The sequence below is a fragment of the Doryrhamphus excisus genome, chromosome 15 (assembly GCF_030265055.1).
Source record: "Doryrhamphus excisus isolate RoL2022-K1 chromosome 15, RoL_Dexc_1.0, whole genome shotgun sequence".
Lineage (NCBI taxonomy): Eukaryota > Metazoa > Chordata > Actinopteri > Syngnathiformes > Syngnathidae > Doryrhamphus > Doryrhamphus excisus.
Genome location: NC_080480.1, coordinates 17,143,206 through 17,166,431, shown reverse-complemented (window position 1 = coordinate 17,166,431; position 23,226 = coordinate 17,143,206). Strand labels below are relative to the sequence as shown.

The following is a 23,226-nucleotide window of genomic DNA, read 5'->3' as shown; positions in this document are numbered from 1 at the left end:
CCCAAGCCGATGTGCACTTCTAACGACTATTTTTAGCCCGGACCCTGGCATGACATCACTGACCTCTGACCTCTCAACATTCATTGGATCACATTCGTTATGCTAGAAAACGTGTTTTATGGTTTCATCCATTGTGGGTGCCCCCAAAAATGTGTGCTCCTTCCCTCACTTTGACGTCATTAAAATCACTTGCTTTAGAGCTGGGGTGGGCAAATATTTGGACTCGTGTGGGGGGGGGCAGAACATATATTTAACACACACACGCACTAATTTATGCTTACAATTTTCCTTGAATTATTTGTCTAGTTTTATCTATAAAAGTGTCCCGTTTTTCAGGAGCACTTTAAACATCAGTTTTACACTTTTGTTGCTTTATTTTTTATAAAATAAAATAAAAATAAATAAGACATCCAACTTTGTTGGTAAAAAGTTGAAAAACATAGAAAGTAACTGGCGGGCCGGGTTCAAACACTTGGTGGGCCGCGTGTGGCCCCCGGAACGTAGTTTGCTCACCCTTGATTTAGTGACTGGGAAGAAAAGCTGCAGTGTCGTGTGCCCCCCCCCCCCCCCATGACCACCAGTATGATACACGTGGTGTAGACGGCCTAACTGCTGTTTAACGGAATCGATGCCCCCCCGTCAGGTCACATGACCAGAAGTGAGCTCTAGCAACAGGCCAATGTAATATCAGAATATTTTGATTGACATAACTCACCCCAGTTTTTTTTTTTTTTTTTTTCAAAATGACTCCCAAACGTAATTCCACTGTAGATAAGCACGGAGTTGTGTTCTTTCTTCTTCTACAGTTTGGTGTTCCGTCTGCGCGTACCCTACGGATTACATCGTTTTCACTCAGTGGTACGTTCCCATCTGAATGCAACTCTTTCCCAATCATTCCAAATTGGATTTTCCTGTTTTCTGACCAAAACAAAATACCAGGAGGGCTTTTAATTCCAGTTAAAAGCCTTTTTTTTTTTTTTTTTTTTTAGGCCGTGGCGTACTCGATGTTTATCTCACCCCCCCGGAACGCCAGGAGGGCATTTTTAGGGAGCAAACACGGCAAAGGACAAAAAGCTCCAGTCAGCACACCCAAATTTATTGGCTTCTTCCTGGATCCATGCATCATACTCGGCTTTTTATGCTGACACCCGGAACACGAAGCCCGCCCCCAAACTACTACACCGTAAACAATGGAAGCCGTGTAATGCTGATAGAAGTCGGGCTAATTAAGAAACCAAGCACGGGGGGGAAGGGGGGGGGGGGGGCATCCAGTCAGGATGTCGGTTTCGACAGTAAAGCTCCGCTAATCAATAACGGCTCTGATGTGGATGGAATGAATGAGAAACGAGGCTAGCATCAAACACCCCCCCCCCCAATTCCAATTAGCAATTTCCTAATGATTAGGTTAATTTGTGCATCTTTTCTTCTTTGATGATGTCGGGAATGGGTGTCTGCCAATGGAGGCCGATGCTACGTTACCAATTAAAAGCTAGCATACTCGGCCCACTCACCCACCGTGTCAAAGGTCAAGCTAATTCATGGCTATTGTTTACAAACGCAACACGAGACGGGCCGGCGGCGCCCGTTTATCCTAACCAGGACGTTTAACTCCGACCGCGTCCGTTCCCGCATCCGCCGGCAATGATGTGGAGGAATGCAGCGCGTTCGGGGGGAGGCGGGGGGCACCCCCCCCCCCTCGCTGAAAGCGTAATTACTTCAAACGCAGATTAAATGATACGCAATTATTATGATAATATTTTCATTTCTCTGCAATAACTGCGGCAAGCGGCGTGTTTGTCAGAAACGGTGAAAGTTATCAAGGCGTGAAATCAGGAATCCTGACGGCAACAGAATGTAATCTTTTATCTTCCGCTACCCCCCCCCCCCTCCCAACCGCCCCCCCTGCCCCCAAAAGACGGCACTGCAGTCTCCGCTGCATTACAACTTCAATTAAAAGATCTTGTTGGCTGTAAAAATACTCAGTATGGTGTAGTACATATGGAGATACTTCTTGTTTCCGTTTCTGGGCACCCGACCTGGGAAGGTTTACTGACTGATCCAGACTCAAATGGGGGAACCCGGGTGCCGGGTGGAAACCTTGAGTTCCTCAAGTAAACCTGTTTGGATTTGTAAATATCAGTTAGGGGTTCCGTGCCTTGCTCAAGGGTACATTGGCAATGCTCGGGAAAACCAATCCTAGTGTCAGGACCACTTGGGGTTCATTCGAAGGTCCTGACAGACCGAGCTAATGTTTAAGCTAATGTTTAAGCTAGGAAAGTCCATAGTTGGTAGGACCAGCAGTTTGATCGGGTTTGATCTGGTATTTTATCTTTGTGGTCTTCCCTCAACATCAACATCAACCTCATAGACCGTAGACCATAGACCACGTCTCGGGACAACCGGAACTTTGTCTTTAGCTTTACATTCAACCGTTTGGACGGAAGTCAATAACGGAAGGAAGTTACGGTCTACACGCTGAAATATTTCCTAGCTTCTTGACACACACCGGATAGACGAGGGACTCAATGGGGGGGCAGACGGATTCGGTTTCAGGTCAGAACTTACGCAATGTCCTCTACCGGGCCACTCCACATGACTGTGGTGTGCATACTGTTGTTTTGGTTTTGCATATATCGTTCCAATCTGCCTCCGGTCAGGCTACACAGCGCCCCCCCGCCCCCTCGCCGACACCCGCCTCGCCTCCCCCAAAAGTCCGCTAACCCGACGGCAAGTAGGGCATCTCGTTGTGGTAGTTGTAGTCCGGGCAGACCTTCTGAACGAGGCGGTAGTCCGTGCTGTAAAAGGAAATGTAGATGCAGATGACTTTAAAAGGCTTGGAGCAGATCCAGGACACGTGGCTTTGGATCTGCTCCTGGAAGCAGGTCTTGGACGGGTCGTAGTTGCAAAGCGAGGTGCGCTTGCTGCGGTCCACCTTCTCGTAGTCCACGCGGCAGTTGAAGATCTTGGAGTCCTTGGGGTAGACCACGCTTTGGCGCTCCAGGTCAAACTCCACCGCCTTGACGGGCGGCACCAGGCTCACCGAGATGTTGCCCTGCCCCGTGGAGTTGTGGCGGAAGTAGACGCTGAAGGTGCCGTTGCCGTGGTCTACGATCTTGCCGGTGATGAGCAGGTTCAGCCGCACCGTCTTGATGTTGGAGTAGAAATCTCCCCAGCCAAACATCTTCTTGAACTTGCCCGTCTTCACGATGGGCCGCCGCTTGACCCGGGAGCCCGACGTGTCGCTTTTGAGCAGGTCGCTGCCCAGCATCTCCCAGAATTCCTGTTTGGAAAACTCCTGCTTGGAGAAAGCCGCCGGCGAGCGGTAGGGCAGCTCCATGGAGGTGGCGTTGGCCGCCCGGCTCCTGCCGTGAAGCATCCAGCGGCTGAGAGGCGACAGGGGAGACTGGCCGCTGAGGAGCCCCACCGTCTTGGAGGGGTCTCCTGAGGCGCTCTTTGGGCTGGAGGGGTGCTCCTCCTGGCTTAGGGCCACCTGGAAAATGGAGAACGTGGTTATTAGCAAGGGGCTAAGAAACCTGCTGTGAAAATGTATTAGAGCTTTAATCAATATTTAATTTACCGCCCCCCCCCCCACCCCCCCTCCCGTGCTAGCGAGCGTGACATTTCATCAATGTATACAGTGTAGCGTGTATAACCGTTACAAACTTCACAGGTATTCCGCTTATTTCATTCTGGAATTAAAAAACAAACCCTCTCTGGTGTGAAAGTTATTCCCAGAGCGCACCTCTGGTAATGGAAAGCTGGAGATGCCGGAGGGATGGAGTCATCGATTCCAAACAAAAAACCCCAAACTGGTGAATTCAAGGTCCGCTGGCCTGGCGGTTGTTGGCGGTCGGATCGATAAATACGGGAGGGGGGGGGGGGGGCTGCAATGCTGTTAAACAATAAAGCAGCGCTATTAAGCTGCAAACGTGTTTGTCTCGCATCCATGAGGGCAAAATCAAAATGGATGCAGCGACCGGCACTTGGGAATTCTCACTGCTAGTTTTGAGTTGGTCCTTTCAGTGTGTTGATGGCGTTTTGATTTAGGAGCTAGCGCCATAGCTTGGGTTTTTGGTTAAACAATCTAGTTCCTGGCGTTTCCTGTTGTGGTCAATAGTCGCTAGCAAACTAGCTAAATATGTGAGCTGCTTGCTAACCGACAATAAACAATAGAAGACGACGCTAACCGGCTAAATTAATCTTTGGTTCGACACACTGTAAAACCACTCACCCCCCCCCCCCCCCCCCCCCCAAAAAAAAAAAAACCAAGGAACGCTGTATTCACATTTGGGAAGCTGAAATCAGAGGATATTTACGCGTTAAAATCCACAAACAATTAAATGGATCATGAATTAATCATGGATTAATTGTCAATCTAACATATAGTCCATCCTCCACAGCTGGGGGGGGGGCTGTTTGGTTGTTGTGCAACAGGATAAACAACCATTCAGCCCCCCCCCCCCCCCCCAGCTGTGGAGGATGGACTATATGTTAGATCGACAATTAATCCATGATTAATTCATGATCCAGTTCATCCACAGTTTGGGGGGAAGGGGGCGGTGGGTTGTTGTGCAACAGGATAAACTGTTGGCCACAACAACCCATCACCCCCCCACTCCCAGCTGTGGAGGATGGACTATATGTTAGATCGACAATTAATACATGATTAATTAATAATGTATTTCAACCACAGCTGGGGGTGGGGGGGGCAGTGGGTTGTTGTGCAACAGGATAAACTGTTGACCACAACAACCCATCACCCCCCCACTCCCAGCCGTGGAGGATGGACTATATGTTAGATCGACAATTAATCCATGATTAATTCATGATCCAGTTCATCCACAGTTTGGGGGGAAGGGGGCGGTGGGTTGTTGTGCAACAGGATAAACTGTTGGCCACAACAACCCATCACCCCCCCACTCCCAGCTGTGGAGGATGGACTATATGTTAGATCGACAATTAATACATGATTAATTAATAATGTATTTCAACCACAGCTGGGGGTGGGGGGGGCAGTGGGTTGTTGTGCAACAGGATAAACTGTTGACCACAACAACCCATCACCCCCCCACTCCCAGCCGTGGAGGATGGACTATATGTTAGATCGACAATTAATCCATGATTAATTAATAATCTATTTCATGCACAGCTGGGGGGGGCAGTGGGTTGGTGTGCAACAGGATAAACTGTTGGCCACAACAACCCATCACCCCCCCACTCCCAGCCGTGGAAGATGGACTATATGTTAGATCGACAATTAACCCATGATTAATTCATGATCCGTTTCATTGTTTGTGTACTTAAACGTGTAAATATCCTCTGATTTCCGTGCAACAGGTCTAAACGACACGTTTCTCCTTAGAATAGTAGTAAAACTAGTAGTTTAATCGTGCGTCATGAGGTGAAAGTGAAAGTATGGAGGCGCCGCCGCGTGTATTTGGAGCTCAGCAACTTTTAAAACCACATAAAAAAAAAAAAACGTAATCCTGCCTCATTAACTCGCCGTGGCGCCGCGTCCTGCTTTTGTGCTATTAGCCACCGCTGAGTCGCGGCGGTGGCGGACGTGTTTGTGTGTTTGTTTGCTGGGAGAAAACTTTTTGTGTTGGCGGCGGCCCCAGAAGGTCGCGTGAAGATCGTCTGAGGACGGAAGTTCTTACTCGCACTCATCTTAAAAGAAACAAACTTCAGGCTTTTTTTTTGGGGTGGGGGGGGCTTCTTAAGCAGCGTGGTGCGGCGCAGGGGAAGCCGTTTATTGCCTCAAAATATTTGGTTGGAGCATCAAAGAGATGTTAGAAGAGGGGCTGAGATGATGGGGGGGGGGGGGCGAAAATACAAAAGAATTAAATCTAATGTCCAATTAGGACATGCGGTGTTTTAATTAAAGAGAAACCACATGGACGCCGCCTCGCACAAAGCTCATCAGATGTGCACTGGGGGGGTCCTGGGGGGGGCGAGACATCAGATGACAATGCTGTGTGCCCGGCAGGGTGAATGTGGGAGTAATGGTCGATTATTCTGCTGTAATCGTCTATTAACGGGTGGTTGGCCTCATGTGCCATCATCCTGGGGTCCTTTGGGATTAGGACACACACACACACACACACACACACACACTTTGTGTCCATTTTCAGTCAACCCATGAGCAATGCAAATCCAAGCAGTGTGTTTGTAGTGTGCGTGTGCGTGTGTGTGTAAACCTGCAGAGACGCCGCCGCTGCCGCCGCCGCCATGCATTATGCATGCGTGTCTGTCTCCGCTCTGTTCGTCGACCGTCCTGACAGCCGGGTCTTCCTCACGACTCGGGATTATTAACTCCCAACTCATTTTCATTCCGCTTCACTCCGGCTATTCAAGCCGCGCCGGATTTGTTCCCTCGCTCCGCAGTCAGTGGGAGGTATCGATTTTCCGTCTCAACCAAAACTCGGATTTTCCTCTCAGAACGCCGAGCGTTGCATTCCGACGACTTGCCAAGGCGAGGATTCCCGCTCGCGTGGTTGACCGTTTGGTCACAGATGAGAAGATTCCCGCTTTTTTTTTGTGGTTTTTTTTGCCCTTAATCTGGATTCCTGAGCTGCCAATCAAATGTCAAAATGTCATTCATCGTGATTAATCGGTTCCAGACCCGACAGTGATAAGTGAATTTTTGAGGGGAAATACATTTTGGATCTTCTAAATACAGTTTTTAAACATCATTACGGCGGTCTAGTGGTTAGCGCGCAGACCTCACAGCTAGGAGACCAGGGTTCAATTCCACCCTCGGCCATCTCTGTGTGGAGTTTGCATGTTCTCCCCGTGCATGCGTGGGTTTTCTCCGGGTACTCCGGTTTCCTCCCACATTCCAAAAACATGCTAGGTTAATTAGCGACTCCAAATTGTCCATAGGTATGAATGTGAGTGTGAATGGTTGTTTGTCTATATGTGCCCAGTGATTGGCTGGCCACCAGTCCAGGGTGTACCCTGCCTCACTCCCGAAGGCAGCTGGGATGGGCTCCAGCACCCCCCGCGACCCTCGTGAGGAAAAGCGGTAGAACGAAAACGAATGAATGAATGAACATCATTAGAGACCTCCAGACATGAAATAGCACCCCTATAGTCACCTGTACACTCCTACTATGCAGTATAGTTGACATAATAAGAGAAAATAAGACTTGCAACAGGGCGGCACGGTGGTCTAAGGATTAGCGCACAGACCTCACAGCTAGGAGACCAGGGTTCAATTCCACCCTCGGCCATCTCTGTGTGGAGTTTGCATGTTCTCCCCGTGCATGCGTGGGGTTTTCTCCGGGTACTCCGGTTTCCTCCCACATTCCAAAAAAACATGCTAGGTTAATTAGCGACTCCAAATCGTCCATAGGTATGAATGTGAGTGTGAATGGTTGTTTGTCTATATGTGCCCAGTGATTGGCTGGCCACCAGTCCAGGGTGTACCCCGCCTCACTCCCGAAGGCAGCTGGGATAGGCTCCAGCACCCCTGCGACCCTCGTGAGGAAAAGCGGTAGAAAATGAATGAATGAATGAATGAACATCATTAGAGACCTCTAGACATGAAATAGCACCCCTATAGTCACCTGTACACTCCTACTATGCAGTATAGTTGACATAAGAGAAAATAAGACTTGCAACAGGGCGGCACGGTGGTCTAGGGGTTAGCACACAGACCTCACAGCTAGGAGACCAGGGTTCAATTCCACTCTCGGCCAACTCTGTGTGGAGTTTGCATGTTCTCCCCGTGCATGCGTGGGGTTTTCTCCGGGTACTCCGGTTTTCCTCCCACATTCCAAAAACATGCTAGGTTAATTAGCGACTCCAAATTGTCCATAGGTATGAATGTGAGTGTGAATGGTTGTTTGTCTATATGTGCCTGTGATTGGCTGGCCACCCAAGACAGCTGGGATAGGCTCCAGCGCCCCCCGCGACCCTCGTGAGGAAAAGCGGTAGTAAAACGAATGAATGAATGAACATCATTAGAGACCTCTAGACATGAAATAGCACCCCTATAGTCACCTGGACACTCCTACTATGCAGTATAGTTGACATAATGAGAGAAAATAAGACTTGCAACAGTTTTATCTAGTCAACCAGTCACTGAGGTTTTAGGCCTGCGTGAAGGCCTTGCTGTACTGGGGCCGACCCGGCAAGTAGGAGCTGGAATATGAAGACTGCTTTTCCTCGGCTATGCCCTGGAACGTCCGTTCCGGGCTCCGTCGGCGAGTGACTCGTGATGAGCTCCCAGCGTTTGGACTCGGAGTGTGAAGCGTAGAGCAAACAGTCTGGCTAGTTAGCGTATTCTTGGTGGAAAGAGGAGCCGTCCCTTCGCTCTCTCGCTCGCCGCCTCTTCATTAGCGTTGTGGCGTTGTGCTTTAGAGGCTGCGGGAGGGAAGTCAGCACGGCGCTGTTGCACGCACCATTTAAGCGTCTGGCGCGGCTGGAGGTGTCATATTCAGCCTGATTGCAAAAGACAAATGTTGGAATGAGCTCCACGCCGCGCTGAGGCAAGGAAAAAAAAAAAAAAAAAAAAAAAAGCATGTGCTGCAGGACGACACGGTCGTTTCCTTCGACTGCATTTGAATAAGAAGACGCTGCTTTTGTGTTTAGGGTTCATTTGCAAGCCTTTGAAGACTTTGTGTCCCCGTGAAATGCTGAGTCATCGGTCGCTGAGGTCATGTGACACGTCTTTTTTTTTTTTTTTAGGATGGATATTATTGAATATTACAACAAGCTTTACATTTATGCGCCTTCCGGAAAGACTGCATAGCGTTACAACTTTTTCGCTACTTTGCATTTAAGTGGGGGGGGGTGAGGTGTTGGATTTAACAATCCGTACGGGTTCTAACTTTTACTTGTGCAATGTAAGCACAAATTATGAATAAGATACATGCTCTTCCACCCCGGTCCTGTAGGTGGTACCACTAACTGCTGCACCTGGGGGGGCCCCAATGCAAGTGGACTATCTGTGCAAATACATAAAAAAACATGATGACTTTGTTCCAGGCTGTTTTTTTTTTTTTGTCCAAATGCAAGTTAGTCACTCGGTGAACACCGGGCCGCCCCCAAGTCCCCCCCCCCCCTCGGCTCCGCAGGGAGCGCCATCTCCCTTTCGGCTTTCCTGACTCCAGTGGCGATTACAGCCTGTTACCGTGACAGCCAGGGCGCTTTAACACCGTTTCCTGTGGCGGCGGAGCAGCCACGGTGGGGCGGACGCTTAACTGGAATCTGCACTGTTGTTTCGGCTAAAGCAGGAAACTGCTGACAGGCCAGCGTGTCAACCGGGGGTCCGTCCTTCGCATCATAATCATAACATCTGGATGCTGATCTTGAGGGGACCACGCAAACTTTTGTCTGGCATCGGCTAACCTTTGCGTGCATCTGTTTAATATGTATTATATGTATTGTATATTTAGGAGGCCGCACGGTGGAGAAGTGGTTAGTGCGCAGGTCTCACAGCTCGTAAACCCAAGTTCAATTCCACCCTGGTTTTCACCGGGTACTCTGGCTTCTGTTCCAAAAACATTCTAGGTTAATTTGCGACTCCAAAATGTCCATAGGTATGAATGTGAGTGTGAATGGTTGTTTGTCTATATGTGCCCTGTGATTGGCTGACCACCAGTCCAGGGTGTACCCCGCCTCTCGTCCGAAAACAGCTGGGATAGGCTCCAGCACCCCCGTGACCCTTGTGAGGATAAGCGGTACAAAATGAATGAGTTGTTTACTAGATTTATCGCTTTTTGGCCCGACCTTCCTGCAACGTCTTCTTATTCTCTGGCAGACCGGCGTTGAGTGTGTCAAAATAGGTAAATCAATCGATTGTTTTGGAATTGAGATGCCTCATTTGTCTAGGAGGGTTCCTATCACACGGACACGGTCGTGGTTTAACATGCTAACACGTGGCGCTAATGAGTTTAGCAGCGTACGCGTGCGGCTAATGTAGCCGTCAAAGCAGGCGAGGAAGTGAAATGGGCGCATTGAGGCTGACAGTCAGGCCTGCGGAGAGCTCGGCGTGGCGGCGGCGGCGGGGGGGGGCGGTTGGGGCGGGCGCCGGTGCCGGGGAGTTCAATAAGCACTCGCTTGTCTCCTCTGTTGCGCTGAAATCTTCATCTCTAATACGACATCAATTTTTAATTAAAGAGCGGAGCGTCTCAGATGTCTTAAGTGTTCGCCGGTGCTCGCTTCGTCTTTCTTCCCGCTCCCGTCTGCACGCCTAATAAGCTCGCCGCGGGAGGCTCCGTTGTTCCGCCATTCAAGTCTGGAAATGCCTTTGCCCTTGGAGCTAATTCTTCTTCTCCATCGTGGAGACAAAGCGGAAGAGAAAAGGTAATTCTGCACAAAACATACCAATAATTTACTCAGGTTTTTTTTTTTTTGGGGGGGGAGGGGGTCCATCACTAGATCTTCCACGCTTGCCACCTTTTTATTTGGCTTTCCTCTATGTGCTTCACGTGTGTGTGGTCCCTGGAGACGCCATTCTTTCTGCTCAGACCACACCGCCTGAATTGGCTATCACGCTTCTACATTAGAAGATATCGACAAGTTGGCGGCGTTGGCGGCGGGGAAGGAGGAGGACGGGAGGGGTCATCCCCCGAGGGGCGCCTCCTCGCAAAGCACAACCTGATGGCAAGGAGCTCTAAATGATGCTGCACCTGCCTGCTAACTGCTGGAAGCTATGTTGGATATACTTTAGAGAAGTCTGTGTACAGCTTGTATAGCATATAACGGTTATTTGTCTAGTAGCTAGTAGACCCAAGTTCAATTCCACCCTGGTTTTCTCCGAGTACTCCGGCTTCCTCCCACATTCCAAAAACATGCTAGGTTAATTAGCGACTCCAAATTGTCCATAGGTATGAATGTGAGTGAGTGTGAATGGTTGTTTGTCTATATGTGCCCTGTGATTGGCTGGCCACCAGTCTAGGGTGTACTCCACCTCACACCCGAAGGCAGCTGGGATGGGCTCCAGCGCCCCCCCCGCGACCCTCGTGAGGAAAAGCGGTAGAAAATGAATGAATGAACATCATTAGAGACCTCTGGACATGAAATAGCACCCCTATAGTCACCTGTACACTCCTACTATGCAGTGTGTACTATCCACTGTTATTTCTATACAGCTGGCAACACATTAATACATAATTTACACATAATAACACATAATTTGCGTCTTACCAGAATGGTGCACGAGTGCTGTCGCCGCAAAGGAGCTGCGGTTTATTGAAAGGAAATAATGAATTCCAGCACGCACTGTGACATTGTGACTACCTCCACCGGAGTCAGCAGATCTTCAGAATGTCACGGTACACGTTGGAGTTCGTGTTTCTCCTCACTGCACGGCGGCACTCGTGCAGCCCCAGGTCACGATGCTCTACCACCGCCATGGTGGCAGATCTTTACAATGTCAGCGCAGGTTGGGGTTCATGCTTCCTTGAATAAATAGCCGATTCTCTGTGCCGGCAGCACTCGTGCTACCCACTTGGGATTCTAATGATTTTATTTCAGCCAACGCCAGGCAGCAACTGTCACTTCATTCTTACTCGGCCTTTGTTTTGATTTTGTACGATTAAAAGATGGACCGCATCTTTTGATCACTCGAGCGTCGTCCGAATATCCGTTTCCGTTTTGTACGATGGGACTTCCTCTGCAGGAGCACAATGGCCGCTGTGAAGTGAACCGCGGCGGACGACTCAGGCGGACTTTTAAAATAATTGTCATCCGTAGGCCGCTCCACCGTACAGACATCCCTCAGCTGGTCTAGAAGTCATCCATTCACTGACTTTAGCCCCACTGTTTGATCCCCGTGGCTGTGCTCCGCTTTAATTGGAAAAGGCTCCCTCTTTGAGGCGATGGCGCCCCGATGGCGCCGCGCCGCTCACACCGCCTCGACGGCCGAGTGCTTCCTGTTTTAGTGTTGTCGTCACAGGCGGCAACGCGCTCGCCGTGGTGTCGTTGGTGGTATAGCAGGAATGGAAAAAGACCCGCAGTGGACGTTTGATATCCTCCGAGAGAGAGAGGAGCGCGATTCATCGGGATTGCCTGGAGGCGTTTTACACCCCCTCGCCCCCCTCCCCCCCTCCCCCGAGGCAGAGAGGCGTTGCACTCAGATTCACCCTTCGCTTTGCAACACGATGCTTCAACGAGATGCCTCACCTGGACTCCGTAAATCACGACGCCGCAACGTATCCATAAATAATTATTAATTATTAATTACCTATGAACACCCTGGAGGTGCGTTTTGTTAGGATGCTCATGGGGGGGGGTGTTGGAAGTACAATGGAGTCTGTCAATCATCCCTCGTCACTTCACGCTACGAATTGTGCAGCTTCACTCTATCACAATGTACAATTTATAAATTATTAGTATAATAATATAATATTATTAGTAAAATATGTATATAGTTTTCCCATAAATTAATCATTTTCCAGCATAAAAATGGCTAAAAATGGTCAAATCAAAATGTAAGACTTCTGCCAAGAGCTATAGTTTCCCATATTGGGATTCAGCCCAAAATGATCTATATATTTTTGAAAATATTTGAAATAATTTTTTTAAATATTATTTTTTACCAGTTTTTTGCATAGATAGCAAAATCTATAATTTTTTTTAAACATTCCTGGATGCAGACGGTGATCCGCATCAGTCCCAAAATGTAATCGGTCCTTCCATAGTCCATTTCTGACAATTCCTGAAAATTTCATCCCAATTTATTCAAAACATTTCAAGTTATTTTTAACATAAACCACGAGGAAGCCAATGTTGAGTATGATAGTTGTCTTATATATGTCTTATTATTTCATATTATATCTGCTATATTGTGTATTAGGAGTGTAAAGGTAACTGTAGGGGTGTTATTTCATGTCTGGGAAGCTCTAATGTTAAACTCATGTAGAAGGTTGTACATGGGTAGTATGCTCTATCCGATTCATAAATACTGGAAATTCACTTATCACAGTTGGGTCTTGAACTACTGAACTGTGATAAACGAGGGATTACTGTACTTTTTTTTTTTTTGCTGATATCAGATCTGATATTGGATATCAATATCAGGACCAGTTTAATGAGCGGTTAGCATATTTTGCTGCTGTTTTGTTAGTTAATGTCTTTCCACTTTCTCATGCAGTCCAAATCATGATTATAGTATTATTCTAATGAGAGTTCCCATTTAGGAAACGACTCCATCTGTCCAATGATTGTGTGCTTGTAATGAACTCCCCGTCCACAGTGCTCTTTAGCAAAGTAAACGACGTAGCGGCTATGATGATAGCCTTTACGCTAATGCCATCGGGCTAACGAGTACGAGGAACACGGATGTCCTCTGTTGCCCTTCGCTGTTCTTCCTCGACGCTTCACGCCGTCTTTCCAGGCGAGGGGGCCGACACCCGTCAGCACACTGACACCGAACTTGACTACTTGACTGGGTGTAAACGTCAGGTAAAAAAAAAAGGCTGGGTGTCGACCCCCCTGCTAGGGAGCCCGAGGCGGCCAGGAGTCAGCAGGTGGAGGCTCCACTCAGGGGCAGGATTTGGGAGGAAACGGGAAGACGGGGGGGGGGGGGGGTCAGCTCCATGGTGGTTGTGCATGACTCAGACAGTTTTAGCCTGCAGGCAGGAAGTCTCTATTAGAACAGCGGCAGACGAGCTCACATGCTGATTCTTCCTGGCGGTGGGACTGGATTTGGCTTGCGAGTCTTTTGAGAAGAGGAGGCGTAGATAAATGTCACTACAGTGCGCTGTGGGGCATGTGTGGGGGGGGGGGGGGGACGACGACTACTGGAGGAGTCGGAATTGAGCAGGATTTTGTATTAATGGCATTCAATATTGCAAAGAAAACCACTCAACCACTTGGGGAAGTGGGAAAGGGGGGGGGGGCAGTTTATGCCAAACACCGCCTACTTCGACTCACATCAATTGCAGCTTAGGTTTACAACCTCTGCAGCCCCTTGTGGAACCCGAATGCTCTGCCCCCCCCCCCACGCACAACCCCCGGGGATGCATAGATAAGACTTAAGCAGCGCTAGCCGACGAGTTAAAGGCGTCGGAGTGAGGATTAACTCCCCCCCCCCGCCCCAGGCTAAATAATCTGAAGGGTTTGTGTTGCTAGCATGGTTCACGGTGCTAGTTATTGTTTTTCCTGTTATTAAGGTCGACTTTTCTTGATGTAAACAAATAGAAATGACGATCGATTCCATTAACCTGCAACAGGTAGTTATGGCGCACTGTTATGACATAAGCCACAAGGTGGCGCAGTGGTTAAAAGTTCTCAGTACGACTCCTTGGAATCAAGGCGGAATTGTGTAACAGAAGAGGATCCCGAATGAAATGATATCGCCAACATTGCAGTCTAATGTTGCTGCCCATTCACAGTCAATTAGCGCTAATATTGTAATGGGCTGTTATCAGGCGGGAAGCATATTTCTAAAGAAGGCATTAAAAAAAAGAGACAGCGAATGCCTCCATTCATCAAGCATAATGAAAAATAACACATTTTGATTCAAGTCGCACGTTTTAAAAAGAGTATTTGGATGTGCGACATGGCACGCAGGTTCTAATGGAGGCGATTCGACATCGTGCAGAATTTGATAGACGGCATGATTTATTAATACATTTCTCTTTCGTCCTTTTATTTCAAACCAGCGAGGAACTCATTTGCAGCTTTTGCAAACAGTGGCACCAACAGAACAGCTTGTACCCCAGCCAAGCGCTATTTTCATCAGGAATCAAACTAGGCTTTAATTGAATTTGTTGGACTTTGTTTGAGTTTATCACAAGTTGCAGCCACAGTTAAAAGATATATATTTTTGTGTTGTTTTTTTTATGATAAATGAAACCATATTAAAAAATATGCCTTGGTGGCTTTGAGGAGCGAGCGTAGCGACGGCGTGGATGGATGCAAAAAGCACATTAGAAGCATAAAACATTCAATGTTGGCTTTCTGTACTTCATTGTTGCAAGTCGACTTTGGGAAACTTTCGGTCGGGTGCCTCGGGTGTCGCCTGCAGGACTGCTATCTATTTGTGGTGGCGGGTTGTGAGGGTGCATGGTGTCTAATTTGCATAATTTGCAACACGATGCTTCAACGAGATGCCTCACCTGGACTCTGTAAATCACGACGCCGCAACGTATCCATAAATAATTATTAATTATTAATTACCTATTAATTACCTATTGCGTAGATAGCAAAAATCTATAAAAATCTATAATTTTTTAAAAACATTCCTGGATGTAGGAATGTCTAATTTGCATAATTTGCCATTTTTATTTTTTGAACACGAATGAACATATGGATGTAGACTTGTCCCTCGATGCTTTCACTGCTTAAGAATAGATTCGTAAATGGATTATACTTGAATAAAAAATATTAAAATGTAAGCAGATTAAAAGTATTTTACCTAAATTAATGCTAATTTAATAGCTAAATGTAGTAAAATACACATAAAAATGATTATCTGTAGTATTCTACAGTGGTCACTAGGTGTCAGTAATGTTACTGTAGCATTGGGTGTTGAGACACACAAGCACCAGACTTGACTGCTGCCCTTTATTGCATCTTGGAATGGTGTCACTAATCCCTAACATGGGATTAAGGACATGTTGTTGTTGTTGTTTTTTTGGCCTGTGGGGCAGTTTTACTTGAGCCCTTTGAACTCTGCCTAGCAACAAGTGTCTGTGTGTGATTTGGGGGGGCGGAGCAAGCAGTTGTTAGCTTTGCAAAATATAGATGTATATGATTTTTCCTGGTAATCTACTAAAAGGGTAAAAAAGAACGTAATCTCAAACTGCGTTCCTCTTTACCGGCAATGTCAGATAGAGGTCACGGCGAGGCAGAGCCGTGCGACGCCGTCGGGACACGCGCCGCTTTTAAAAAGTCCAAAAATCAAAGAGGATCATGTGTGGAGTTTGAGCAGGGATCACATGAAGCGGAACGCCGGGAGCGAGCGCCGCTTAATTGTTCTCACGGGGGACGCCTCTTCCGATGGCGCACGTGTGTGGGCGGAGCTCCTGGTGTTGAAAGAATGAGCGTGACGCTCGTTGGCGTAAGATTTTGTTGTGTTACCACCAGCCCATCGTGACGCCACTCAACATCAACGTCAACATCAATGAAGGACATGGAATGACGGATTTACTTGAACGCACCGCCATGGGCATGCAGGTTTATTCCCCTCGTCTCAGAGGGTTCACTCTGGGTTTGGTTTCAGCACCTTGGCGCGTTTGTTCTGTAGAACCGCATTGACGGTGGGTGGAGGCGGGGCCGCTAGCATACACACAGAGTGTAGAAATGAAATGTATAGATTTCAATGTATTGACGTACTGTAATGTTCAAATCTAATTTCAATTATTTTAGTAACATAAACTTAGGTTGGGGAAACACTAATATTACAGGGATAAAATATAAATATTAGGAAGAAAATGGGAAGAAAATGGGAGAAATGGGGAAAAAAAAATTCCCGGTGATAACGTGTCGCATCCAGTATCTCACAAAGCTGCTGTTATGTAGCGCCCCCGCCCTACACGGACCAAATCCACAAACAATGCAAAAATGTCCGTCACGGTTTTCCCAAGCCACAGCTTCAAAAATATTCCCAAATATTCAGGCGATGATGTCGATTGTTTTGGAATCAAACCCGATGAACGGACCAGCGGAACGATGAGATCATGTCTTGTTGCCGCTCTAGGACGAGCGCTTAAAGCGAATGAAGGCGCTCTCACACGGGGGGGGGGGGGGGGGACGTCATGGCGCAGGTGTACCTAATGAAGCGTCCGGCGAGTGAGAGCAGTTGCGGCCGTTTGCAGAAGGTCCCGGGAGGGGGAGTCGAAGCTTCCTGGGAATTTGGCGGCGTGGCGACCGAAAGTCGGAGGGAAAGATTGAATATTAAACGGGATGCTTTTTCTCTTTTTTTTGTTAAAAGTTACATCATTCATTTATCAATATCAGAGGTGGGGGGGGGGGTAATTAATTACCCATGATTCCCTGCTGGGGAGCTTCCCCCGCCCCTCTTGTTTTCCATACACGGGGAGGGGAAAATAACAAAATAACGCCACAAGACAGGGAGAGTGTTCATCCTATTATCGCCCCCCCATTTTTGGACTCAGCGGGCGGTCTCCTGTACCACGATGGGGGGGCCCTGTACACTCAGCCAAGGGGTCAGGAAGGGGCGCCTCAGGACATCAAACACCCCCACCCCTCCAACACTCTACTCTCACCTGAATATTTGCAAACCCCCCCATCTCCCTCCTTCAAACACTCCCCCACCCCCCACCCCCGCCCCCCCCACCAACGCCGTAATGAGGCAGCCCAGCCGGCGGGCTTCCGAGCAGGAGGAGGATGTTTTCAACTTCCCTCGTGTGAATTAAAGAGCTGATTTGTCATGAAGGAAGCACACTTGCTTCTCTTTGTTGGTGGAGCTTGAACGGGGGGGGGGGGGCTGGCTGACCCCCCCACCCCCACCCCCACCCCCCACTCCCACACCCCCACGGAAGTCAGGTGTTCATTAAACATGAGAAGTTAACATGGTATAAAAGTATGACATCATCATCAGCACCTGCAGCAAGTGTGGTGTGTTTAAGTACATGGAAATGTTAAGGAAAAGCCAGCGTTTACTACTACTAATTACTACTAATGTGATTGTTTTCAGTGAGCCACCATCTTTGAAAGTTTGTATTGTTGTGGGAGGGGCCCCACTATAGTAAATAATAAGTTAGTGTCAGAGGAAGTACTTCCTGTCAATGAGAAGACATCTTCCTCTTTTTGGGTACTTGACATTCTTTTCCATGTGTTGGATGTGTGTCATGTGACTTTGGCAGACCTGAGACGCGTCCTTACCAAACAAGCGGTTCCGTTGAGGAGCAGCAGGATGAAGCGGCGGTCGGGGCGCATCGTTCCCACACGTCAAATGCCACAACTTGCCACCCCCCCCCACTTCCTAATATATATAAAAAAAAAAAAACTAGAAAAAAATATAGAAACTCCTTGGTGTTCTTCAGGAACGCCGCCTTCTTCCTGCGACACCGGGTCCCTCCCGTGCGGCGCGGCGCGGTCCCATGTCCGATTTGGCCCACCTGGGCTTCCCGCCGCCTTCTTCTTGTCCTTACGGTGTTTGTTCGGAGTTTTTTTTTTTTTTTTTTCCTAAAAAGTCCAATTACCTGCGGTGTGGGAATTCCATGTTATCATCCATGAAGGAGCAGTGTGGGGGGGTTGGGGTGGGGGTGGGGGGGCTGTGCGTGCATCCCAGCAAGGATGGAGGGATGATGGAGCTGCAGCCTCCTGCTCGGACTGAGCGCTGCTGAGCTTGAGAGGAGCCAGCACACGTTTTAACAACTCTCTCTCTCTCTCTCTCTCTCTCTCTCTCTCTCTCTCTCTCTCTCTCGCCCATCTCTCCCTCATCCTCTCTAGTCTCATTTCCCTCCACTCTCATCCTCCCCTCCCCTCCCCTCGCCTCCTCTTCCTCTTCCTCATGCCGCTCTCTTCTTCACCTACTTTCTCACGTTCATTCCAAATGCAACACACTGAACAGCGTCTGATCTCCCGCCTCGGCTCTTTTCAAACATTCCTGACACCTCTCATCCAGCTCACGTCTCAGAGGACACTTGGCACCATGGTTGGTGGTCATGGTTGGTGGTCATGGTTGGTGGTCATGGTTGGTGGTCATGGTTGGTCGCCATGGTTGGTCGTCATGGTTGGTCACCATGGTTGGTGGTCGTGGTTGGTGGTCGTGGTTGGTGGTCGTGGTTGGTCACCATGGTTGGTCGTCATGGTTGGTGGTCATGGTTGGTGGTCATGGTTGGTGGTCATGGTTGGTGGCCATGGTTGGTGGTCATGGTTGGTGGTCATGGTTGGTCACCATGGTTGGTGGTCATGGTTGGTCACCATGGTTGGTCGTCATGGTTGGTGGTCATGGTTGGTCACCATGGTTGGTGGTCATGGTTGGTGGTCATGGTTGGTGGTCATGGTTGGTCGCCGTGGTTGGTGGTCGTGGTTGGTCGCCGTGGTTGGTCACCATGGTTGGTCGTCATGGTTGGTGGTCATGGTTGGTGGTCATGGTTGGTCGGCATGGTTGGTCACCATGGATGGTCACCGTGGTTGGTCGTCGTGGTTGGTCATGCCGCCCATCCGTGAATGCAGGTAGCAAAATTTGGTTTTGGAATTTGAGAACCATTTGGTTTTTGTGGTCGGTGTTGGAAGTACAGTGGATACCCCCCCCCACCACCACCACACACACACACACACAAACCACCTGCTTGCTCCCATCCGGGATCATCATAGGCAATTGATTGACAGGTCCAGGAAAGGAATATGTTTACATTTGCAAGAAATGCATAAACTTCAGTCTCGCCTTTTAAATGTTTGACTTTTCGAGGATGATGTAACATAACTACTAAACCCAACTAAAGTACCAAGAAGTCCCTCAGAAGTTCTCGTGCAACAGACGAGTGTCTTGTGTCATTTTCCATCTTGCCTTTTGTACATTTTATTTTTTAATAGGTCTTAAATTGCTTTAAAAAAACATATTAATGTAATATTTATTTAGTTTAAATTAAAATGAATGAATGAATGAATTAATTAATATTTTTAAAATTTAATTTATTAAAAAATATATATTTTTAATTGTAATTAATTATTAACCGCGGTCACTTTGCTGTTAATTCTGAGAAACTATGGTGCATTCAAGGACTGCCCGGCAGTGTGAAATCTCAATGCTTCATGAAAAAAACACATATGATGAATTCTTACCCTCTTATGGTGGAATATCTGTGGCTTATTGTCTTTTTTTGTCCTCCCCATAGTTTCTCCACAAAGCTGGAAGAACCTGACAAGATGATGACTGAAGATTCGGGGCCAACGAAGAACTCCATCGATCCAAAGAGGAGGCTTATTCACGTCTTTGGTAAGTCATCTTTCAACACGTTAAGGATCTTTGACATGGTCAGACGTCGGAACGTCCATAAAAGTCTTCCAAAAACCATCCTTATGTTTACTCCCGTCTTGTAGCCGACGCTACTATGCAAGCTTTTCCTTTCCATGTGGGTCGCTGCCTCGCTTGACCCCGATGCAAGCGGACTTAATGATTAACCTTGATTATCAGAATCAGTAAATCCTACGTATGAATGACTTCCCCAAAGTATAAACTGTCAATTTATGTATTGATTTGGCTTCTTCGGCTCAGTAGAAAGTTGACTGAAACCCTACTTGGGGGCGTCACGGGAGAAGAATATTATATTATAAGAATATTATTTTATTGGCATAAAAATGACACATGTGATCATACAGATCAGATTTTTTTTTTTTTTTGGGCCGGATCCTCAAACTGCGTCTTGCTTGGTAGCTTAGCTCCATCTGGAATTATTGCTAACTTTCACTTTTGGGTTATAAATAAAATACTTATAATGATTGGATTAATATGGATTAATCTAATCTAATATCTCACCTCAGGAAGAGTCATGCAGCGTTTATATAAAAGTATCGCATTAGTCCGCCATTTTATTCCTGACTTTGTTCCCATACGGATTTTTGTGAAATGTACTTACTGCATGGATAGGCGGAATTGTTTGCAGTTTTTTCCAGATTCCCCCCCCCCCCCCCGACCTCTACTTCCTCCACATAGATTATTTCTGCTGGTATTGAGGATGAAATGAAGTAGAATGCGTGACATTTCATGATGTATCACGCCTGTCAGATTGCCATCAAAGGGTCTCGGGGGGGCGCCGTCCTGGCGCCGTGAGGGGACAGCGTAGTGCGGCGCTCGGCGAGCTGTGATTAATAAAGACCGCCCCTAATAACGCAGTTCATTAGCGGCAGGTTAGAGGAGCCAAGGCATCGCTACGCCGCGTCCGCTCGCTCTCCCAGCGGCTCCGTCGGCGCCTTGATTAGCGTCGCTGATGGCCTTTGTTTGGTCTCGTATCGTAGCGGCCGAGAGCGTGTGGCGCTTTGAACCGTCGGCTGCACAGAAGGATGCTCTTGTCTCCCGTCAAACCTTTTCGCACCTCACGGACGGGTGCAGGTGGGGGTTAACGAATGGGGGTTCAAAGGTTAATTAGCTCAACAGAGGAAACGCTCACGGACGCCGCCCCTGGAGACCACAGCCGAGGCCTCGGGGTCACACACACTACGCTTCTGATGAAAGATGCCAATCATCTCCGCGGCCTTCCTCATCTTGGTACTTTTCCTCCTCCGCCTCCCCTGGTCCGACGCTAACAGAGGCTAAGCGTGTGTCGGAATAATTCCATCCCGGCTCTCGTCTGGCCCGGGATTCGGGGAGCTATTTGGGAGCGGAAACAGCGGCCCATAAAGGGAGATGAGCTCCCCGGCCCGCAATTGGAGGCAAAAGCAACCATAATAAAAGGCCTTTTAAAACGCCTCACGTTCTTTCCACACACTCCCCCCCCCACCCCCCCGCAGATAATCATGAGGCCGTAACTCACACTGGGCGCCCTCCAGGGACCCGCACAGGCGGCGCACGCTAGTTTTCCGCTCACTTGCAAAAAGAGAGTATGTGTGTGTGGTTGCTTAGCCCCCATCTCACCCCCACCCCCCACAAATAATGTGAGGCCTCCGCATCAACTTATCGTAATCTTGTTCCACGTACCGTGATAAAGCGGGGGCGCCGCGTTTTTGTCCTTTTTCCTTTTCCAAGAAACGACAATGGTGCAGCATCATTGCGTTGCTCCACACGTAATCCAATCGGACACACTCTTCAATGGCTTTCAATGGCAGGCTGCCGGCCCCGGAACACTGCCCTCTGGTGGCGTAAGGGAGACATGCACCCGGGCGGGGAAGGCGAGCAGAGGCTGTCATCTAGTGGCTGCTTCTGGCTCTGTAGGCAATATTGAAAAGCATGGGGGGGGTCTGTTGCTTTTAGGAGCAATGCTGTTGTAGGGAAGTTTGATTTGTGAGGATAGGTGTTATTAAAGTTATTAATTAAATATTAAATAACACCAAGTTATGCGCAATACAAATATTAATAAAGCTCAGATGTGAATATTTAGGACGGTAGAAGTTGGCTTTTGTTTTTCTTGGGAGAATGTGTGTGGACATACTGTATACTCAATACTGTATACTTGTAATATATATATATACATATATAATATATATATATATATATATATATACCTTAAGCCACACCCCTCCTCTCTCTTCATATAATATGCATTTAGTACAAATTTAGTCAAAATTTTTTCTCATAAAATTGAGACTTTTTTTCTTGTGAGAATGCCAATTTTTTTTCTCCAAATATTTTGTCTTTATTGTCCTAAGATTAGTTTTTTTTAACCGTTTTTTAAAAAAATATATACTATTTATTCCCATAATAGTTTGATTATTTAAGCCTTACTTTTTCCTTAGAAAAAATATATTGTCTTTATTGTCCTAATATTACAGGTGTTTTTTTTTTTTTTTTTTTTACAATTTCTGCAGTTTTTTTTTTCAAAAATATACCATTTATTCCCATAATAGTTTGATTATTTAAGCCTTACTTTTTCCTTAAATTAATGTTCTCCAAATGACATTTTTTCATTATTTTCTTTTGCATAATATTGTTTTTGTGTCTTTACTTCCTGTTAATGGTGGTAAAATGGGAAGGCACAGCATATTTGTAAAATTACAGCTTGTTTTCATTACGTTAGGAATTTTTTCCACTTAATATTTTGACCTTATTCTTGGAAAATTTCTGCAGATTTTTCAATTTTTGCTGTTTTTAATAGTTATATAAAATTATATTTTTGCCACGTGCCAGTAACAAACATCTGCATAAGTTCCCAGGTACCCATACTTTAAATCCTGACGTGATTATTAGTGTACCGTCTGCCATAAACCAGCTTAGGTGTACTTAATGAGGTGTTCATAGCTGCATGAGCAGGCATGGTGCGATGGCAGCCACTAGAGGGTGCTGCAGCCAAAGGAAAGGAACACAGCTAAGCTATGCCATGAATGTCACGTGCATCCATCCATTCAACTTGAGTCTGAGGAGGAAGGAGGAGGAGTGGATTATTTCCAGACACACAGCCTGTTTTCATGCTAATGCTTTTTAGCTACACTTGTTATGGCTGCAGGGGTGTGTGTGTGTGTGTGTGTGTGTGTGTGTAAGCACACGGCAATCCAATATACCTGCAGAACCCCGTTTTAATCAAGGCGCTGGCGAGATGTTGACTTCCAGTCTGCAGGCTGCAAAGATGGATGCTGTATTTTTAGCATCTGTTTTGGATTCCCACGACTTCTCCGCCGTTTTCCTTTTCCTCCTGCATCATCCCGTCT

General features: G+C 47.4%; 1 protein-coding gene and 1 long non-coding RNA gene across 14 annotated transcripts in view; one reads left to right on the top strand and one right to left on the bottom strand.

Annotated features, from left to right (window-relative positions):
- The window catches only part of LOC131103740 (uncharacterized), a 204,716-nt gene that overhangs the window by 109,871 nt on the left and 71,619 nt on the right, over positions 1-23,226 (top strand). For all 13 annotated transcript variants that reach the window (XR_009119665.1, XR_009119660.1, XR_009119657.1 and 10 more), the window contains one exon: positions 19,764-19,864. This is a non-coding gene — a long non-coding RNA (uncharacterized LOC131103740). The remainder of the gene's footprint in view (positions 1-19,763; positions 19,865-23,226) is intronic.
- Positions 597-18,136, bottom strand: LOC131103738 (neurexophilin-1). The gene is made up of 2 exons (XM_058050235.1): positions 17,803-18,136; positions 597-3,490 (listed from the first exon to the last, which is right to left on the bottom strand). Exons 1-2 carry the CDS (start codon positions 17,854-17,856, stop codon positions 2,717-2,719), a joined length of 828 nt encoding a protein of 275 aa, XP_057906218.1. The 5' UTR covers positions 17,857-18,136; the 3' UTR covers positions 597-2,716.

Excerpts from the sequence above, each read along its gene's own strand:
- LOC131103738 (XM_058050235.1), bottom strand. The coding sequence starts at position 17,856 with ATGCGCCCCGACCGCCGCTTCATCCTGCTGCTCCTCAACGGAACCGCT. Across the intron at positions 3,491-17,802 it reads TCAACGGAACCGCTTGTTTG|GTGGCCCTAAGCCAGGAGGA; the intron begins GTAAGGACGCGT and ends TCCATTTTCCAG.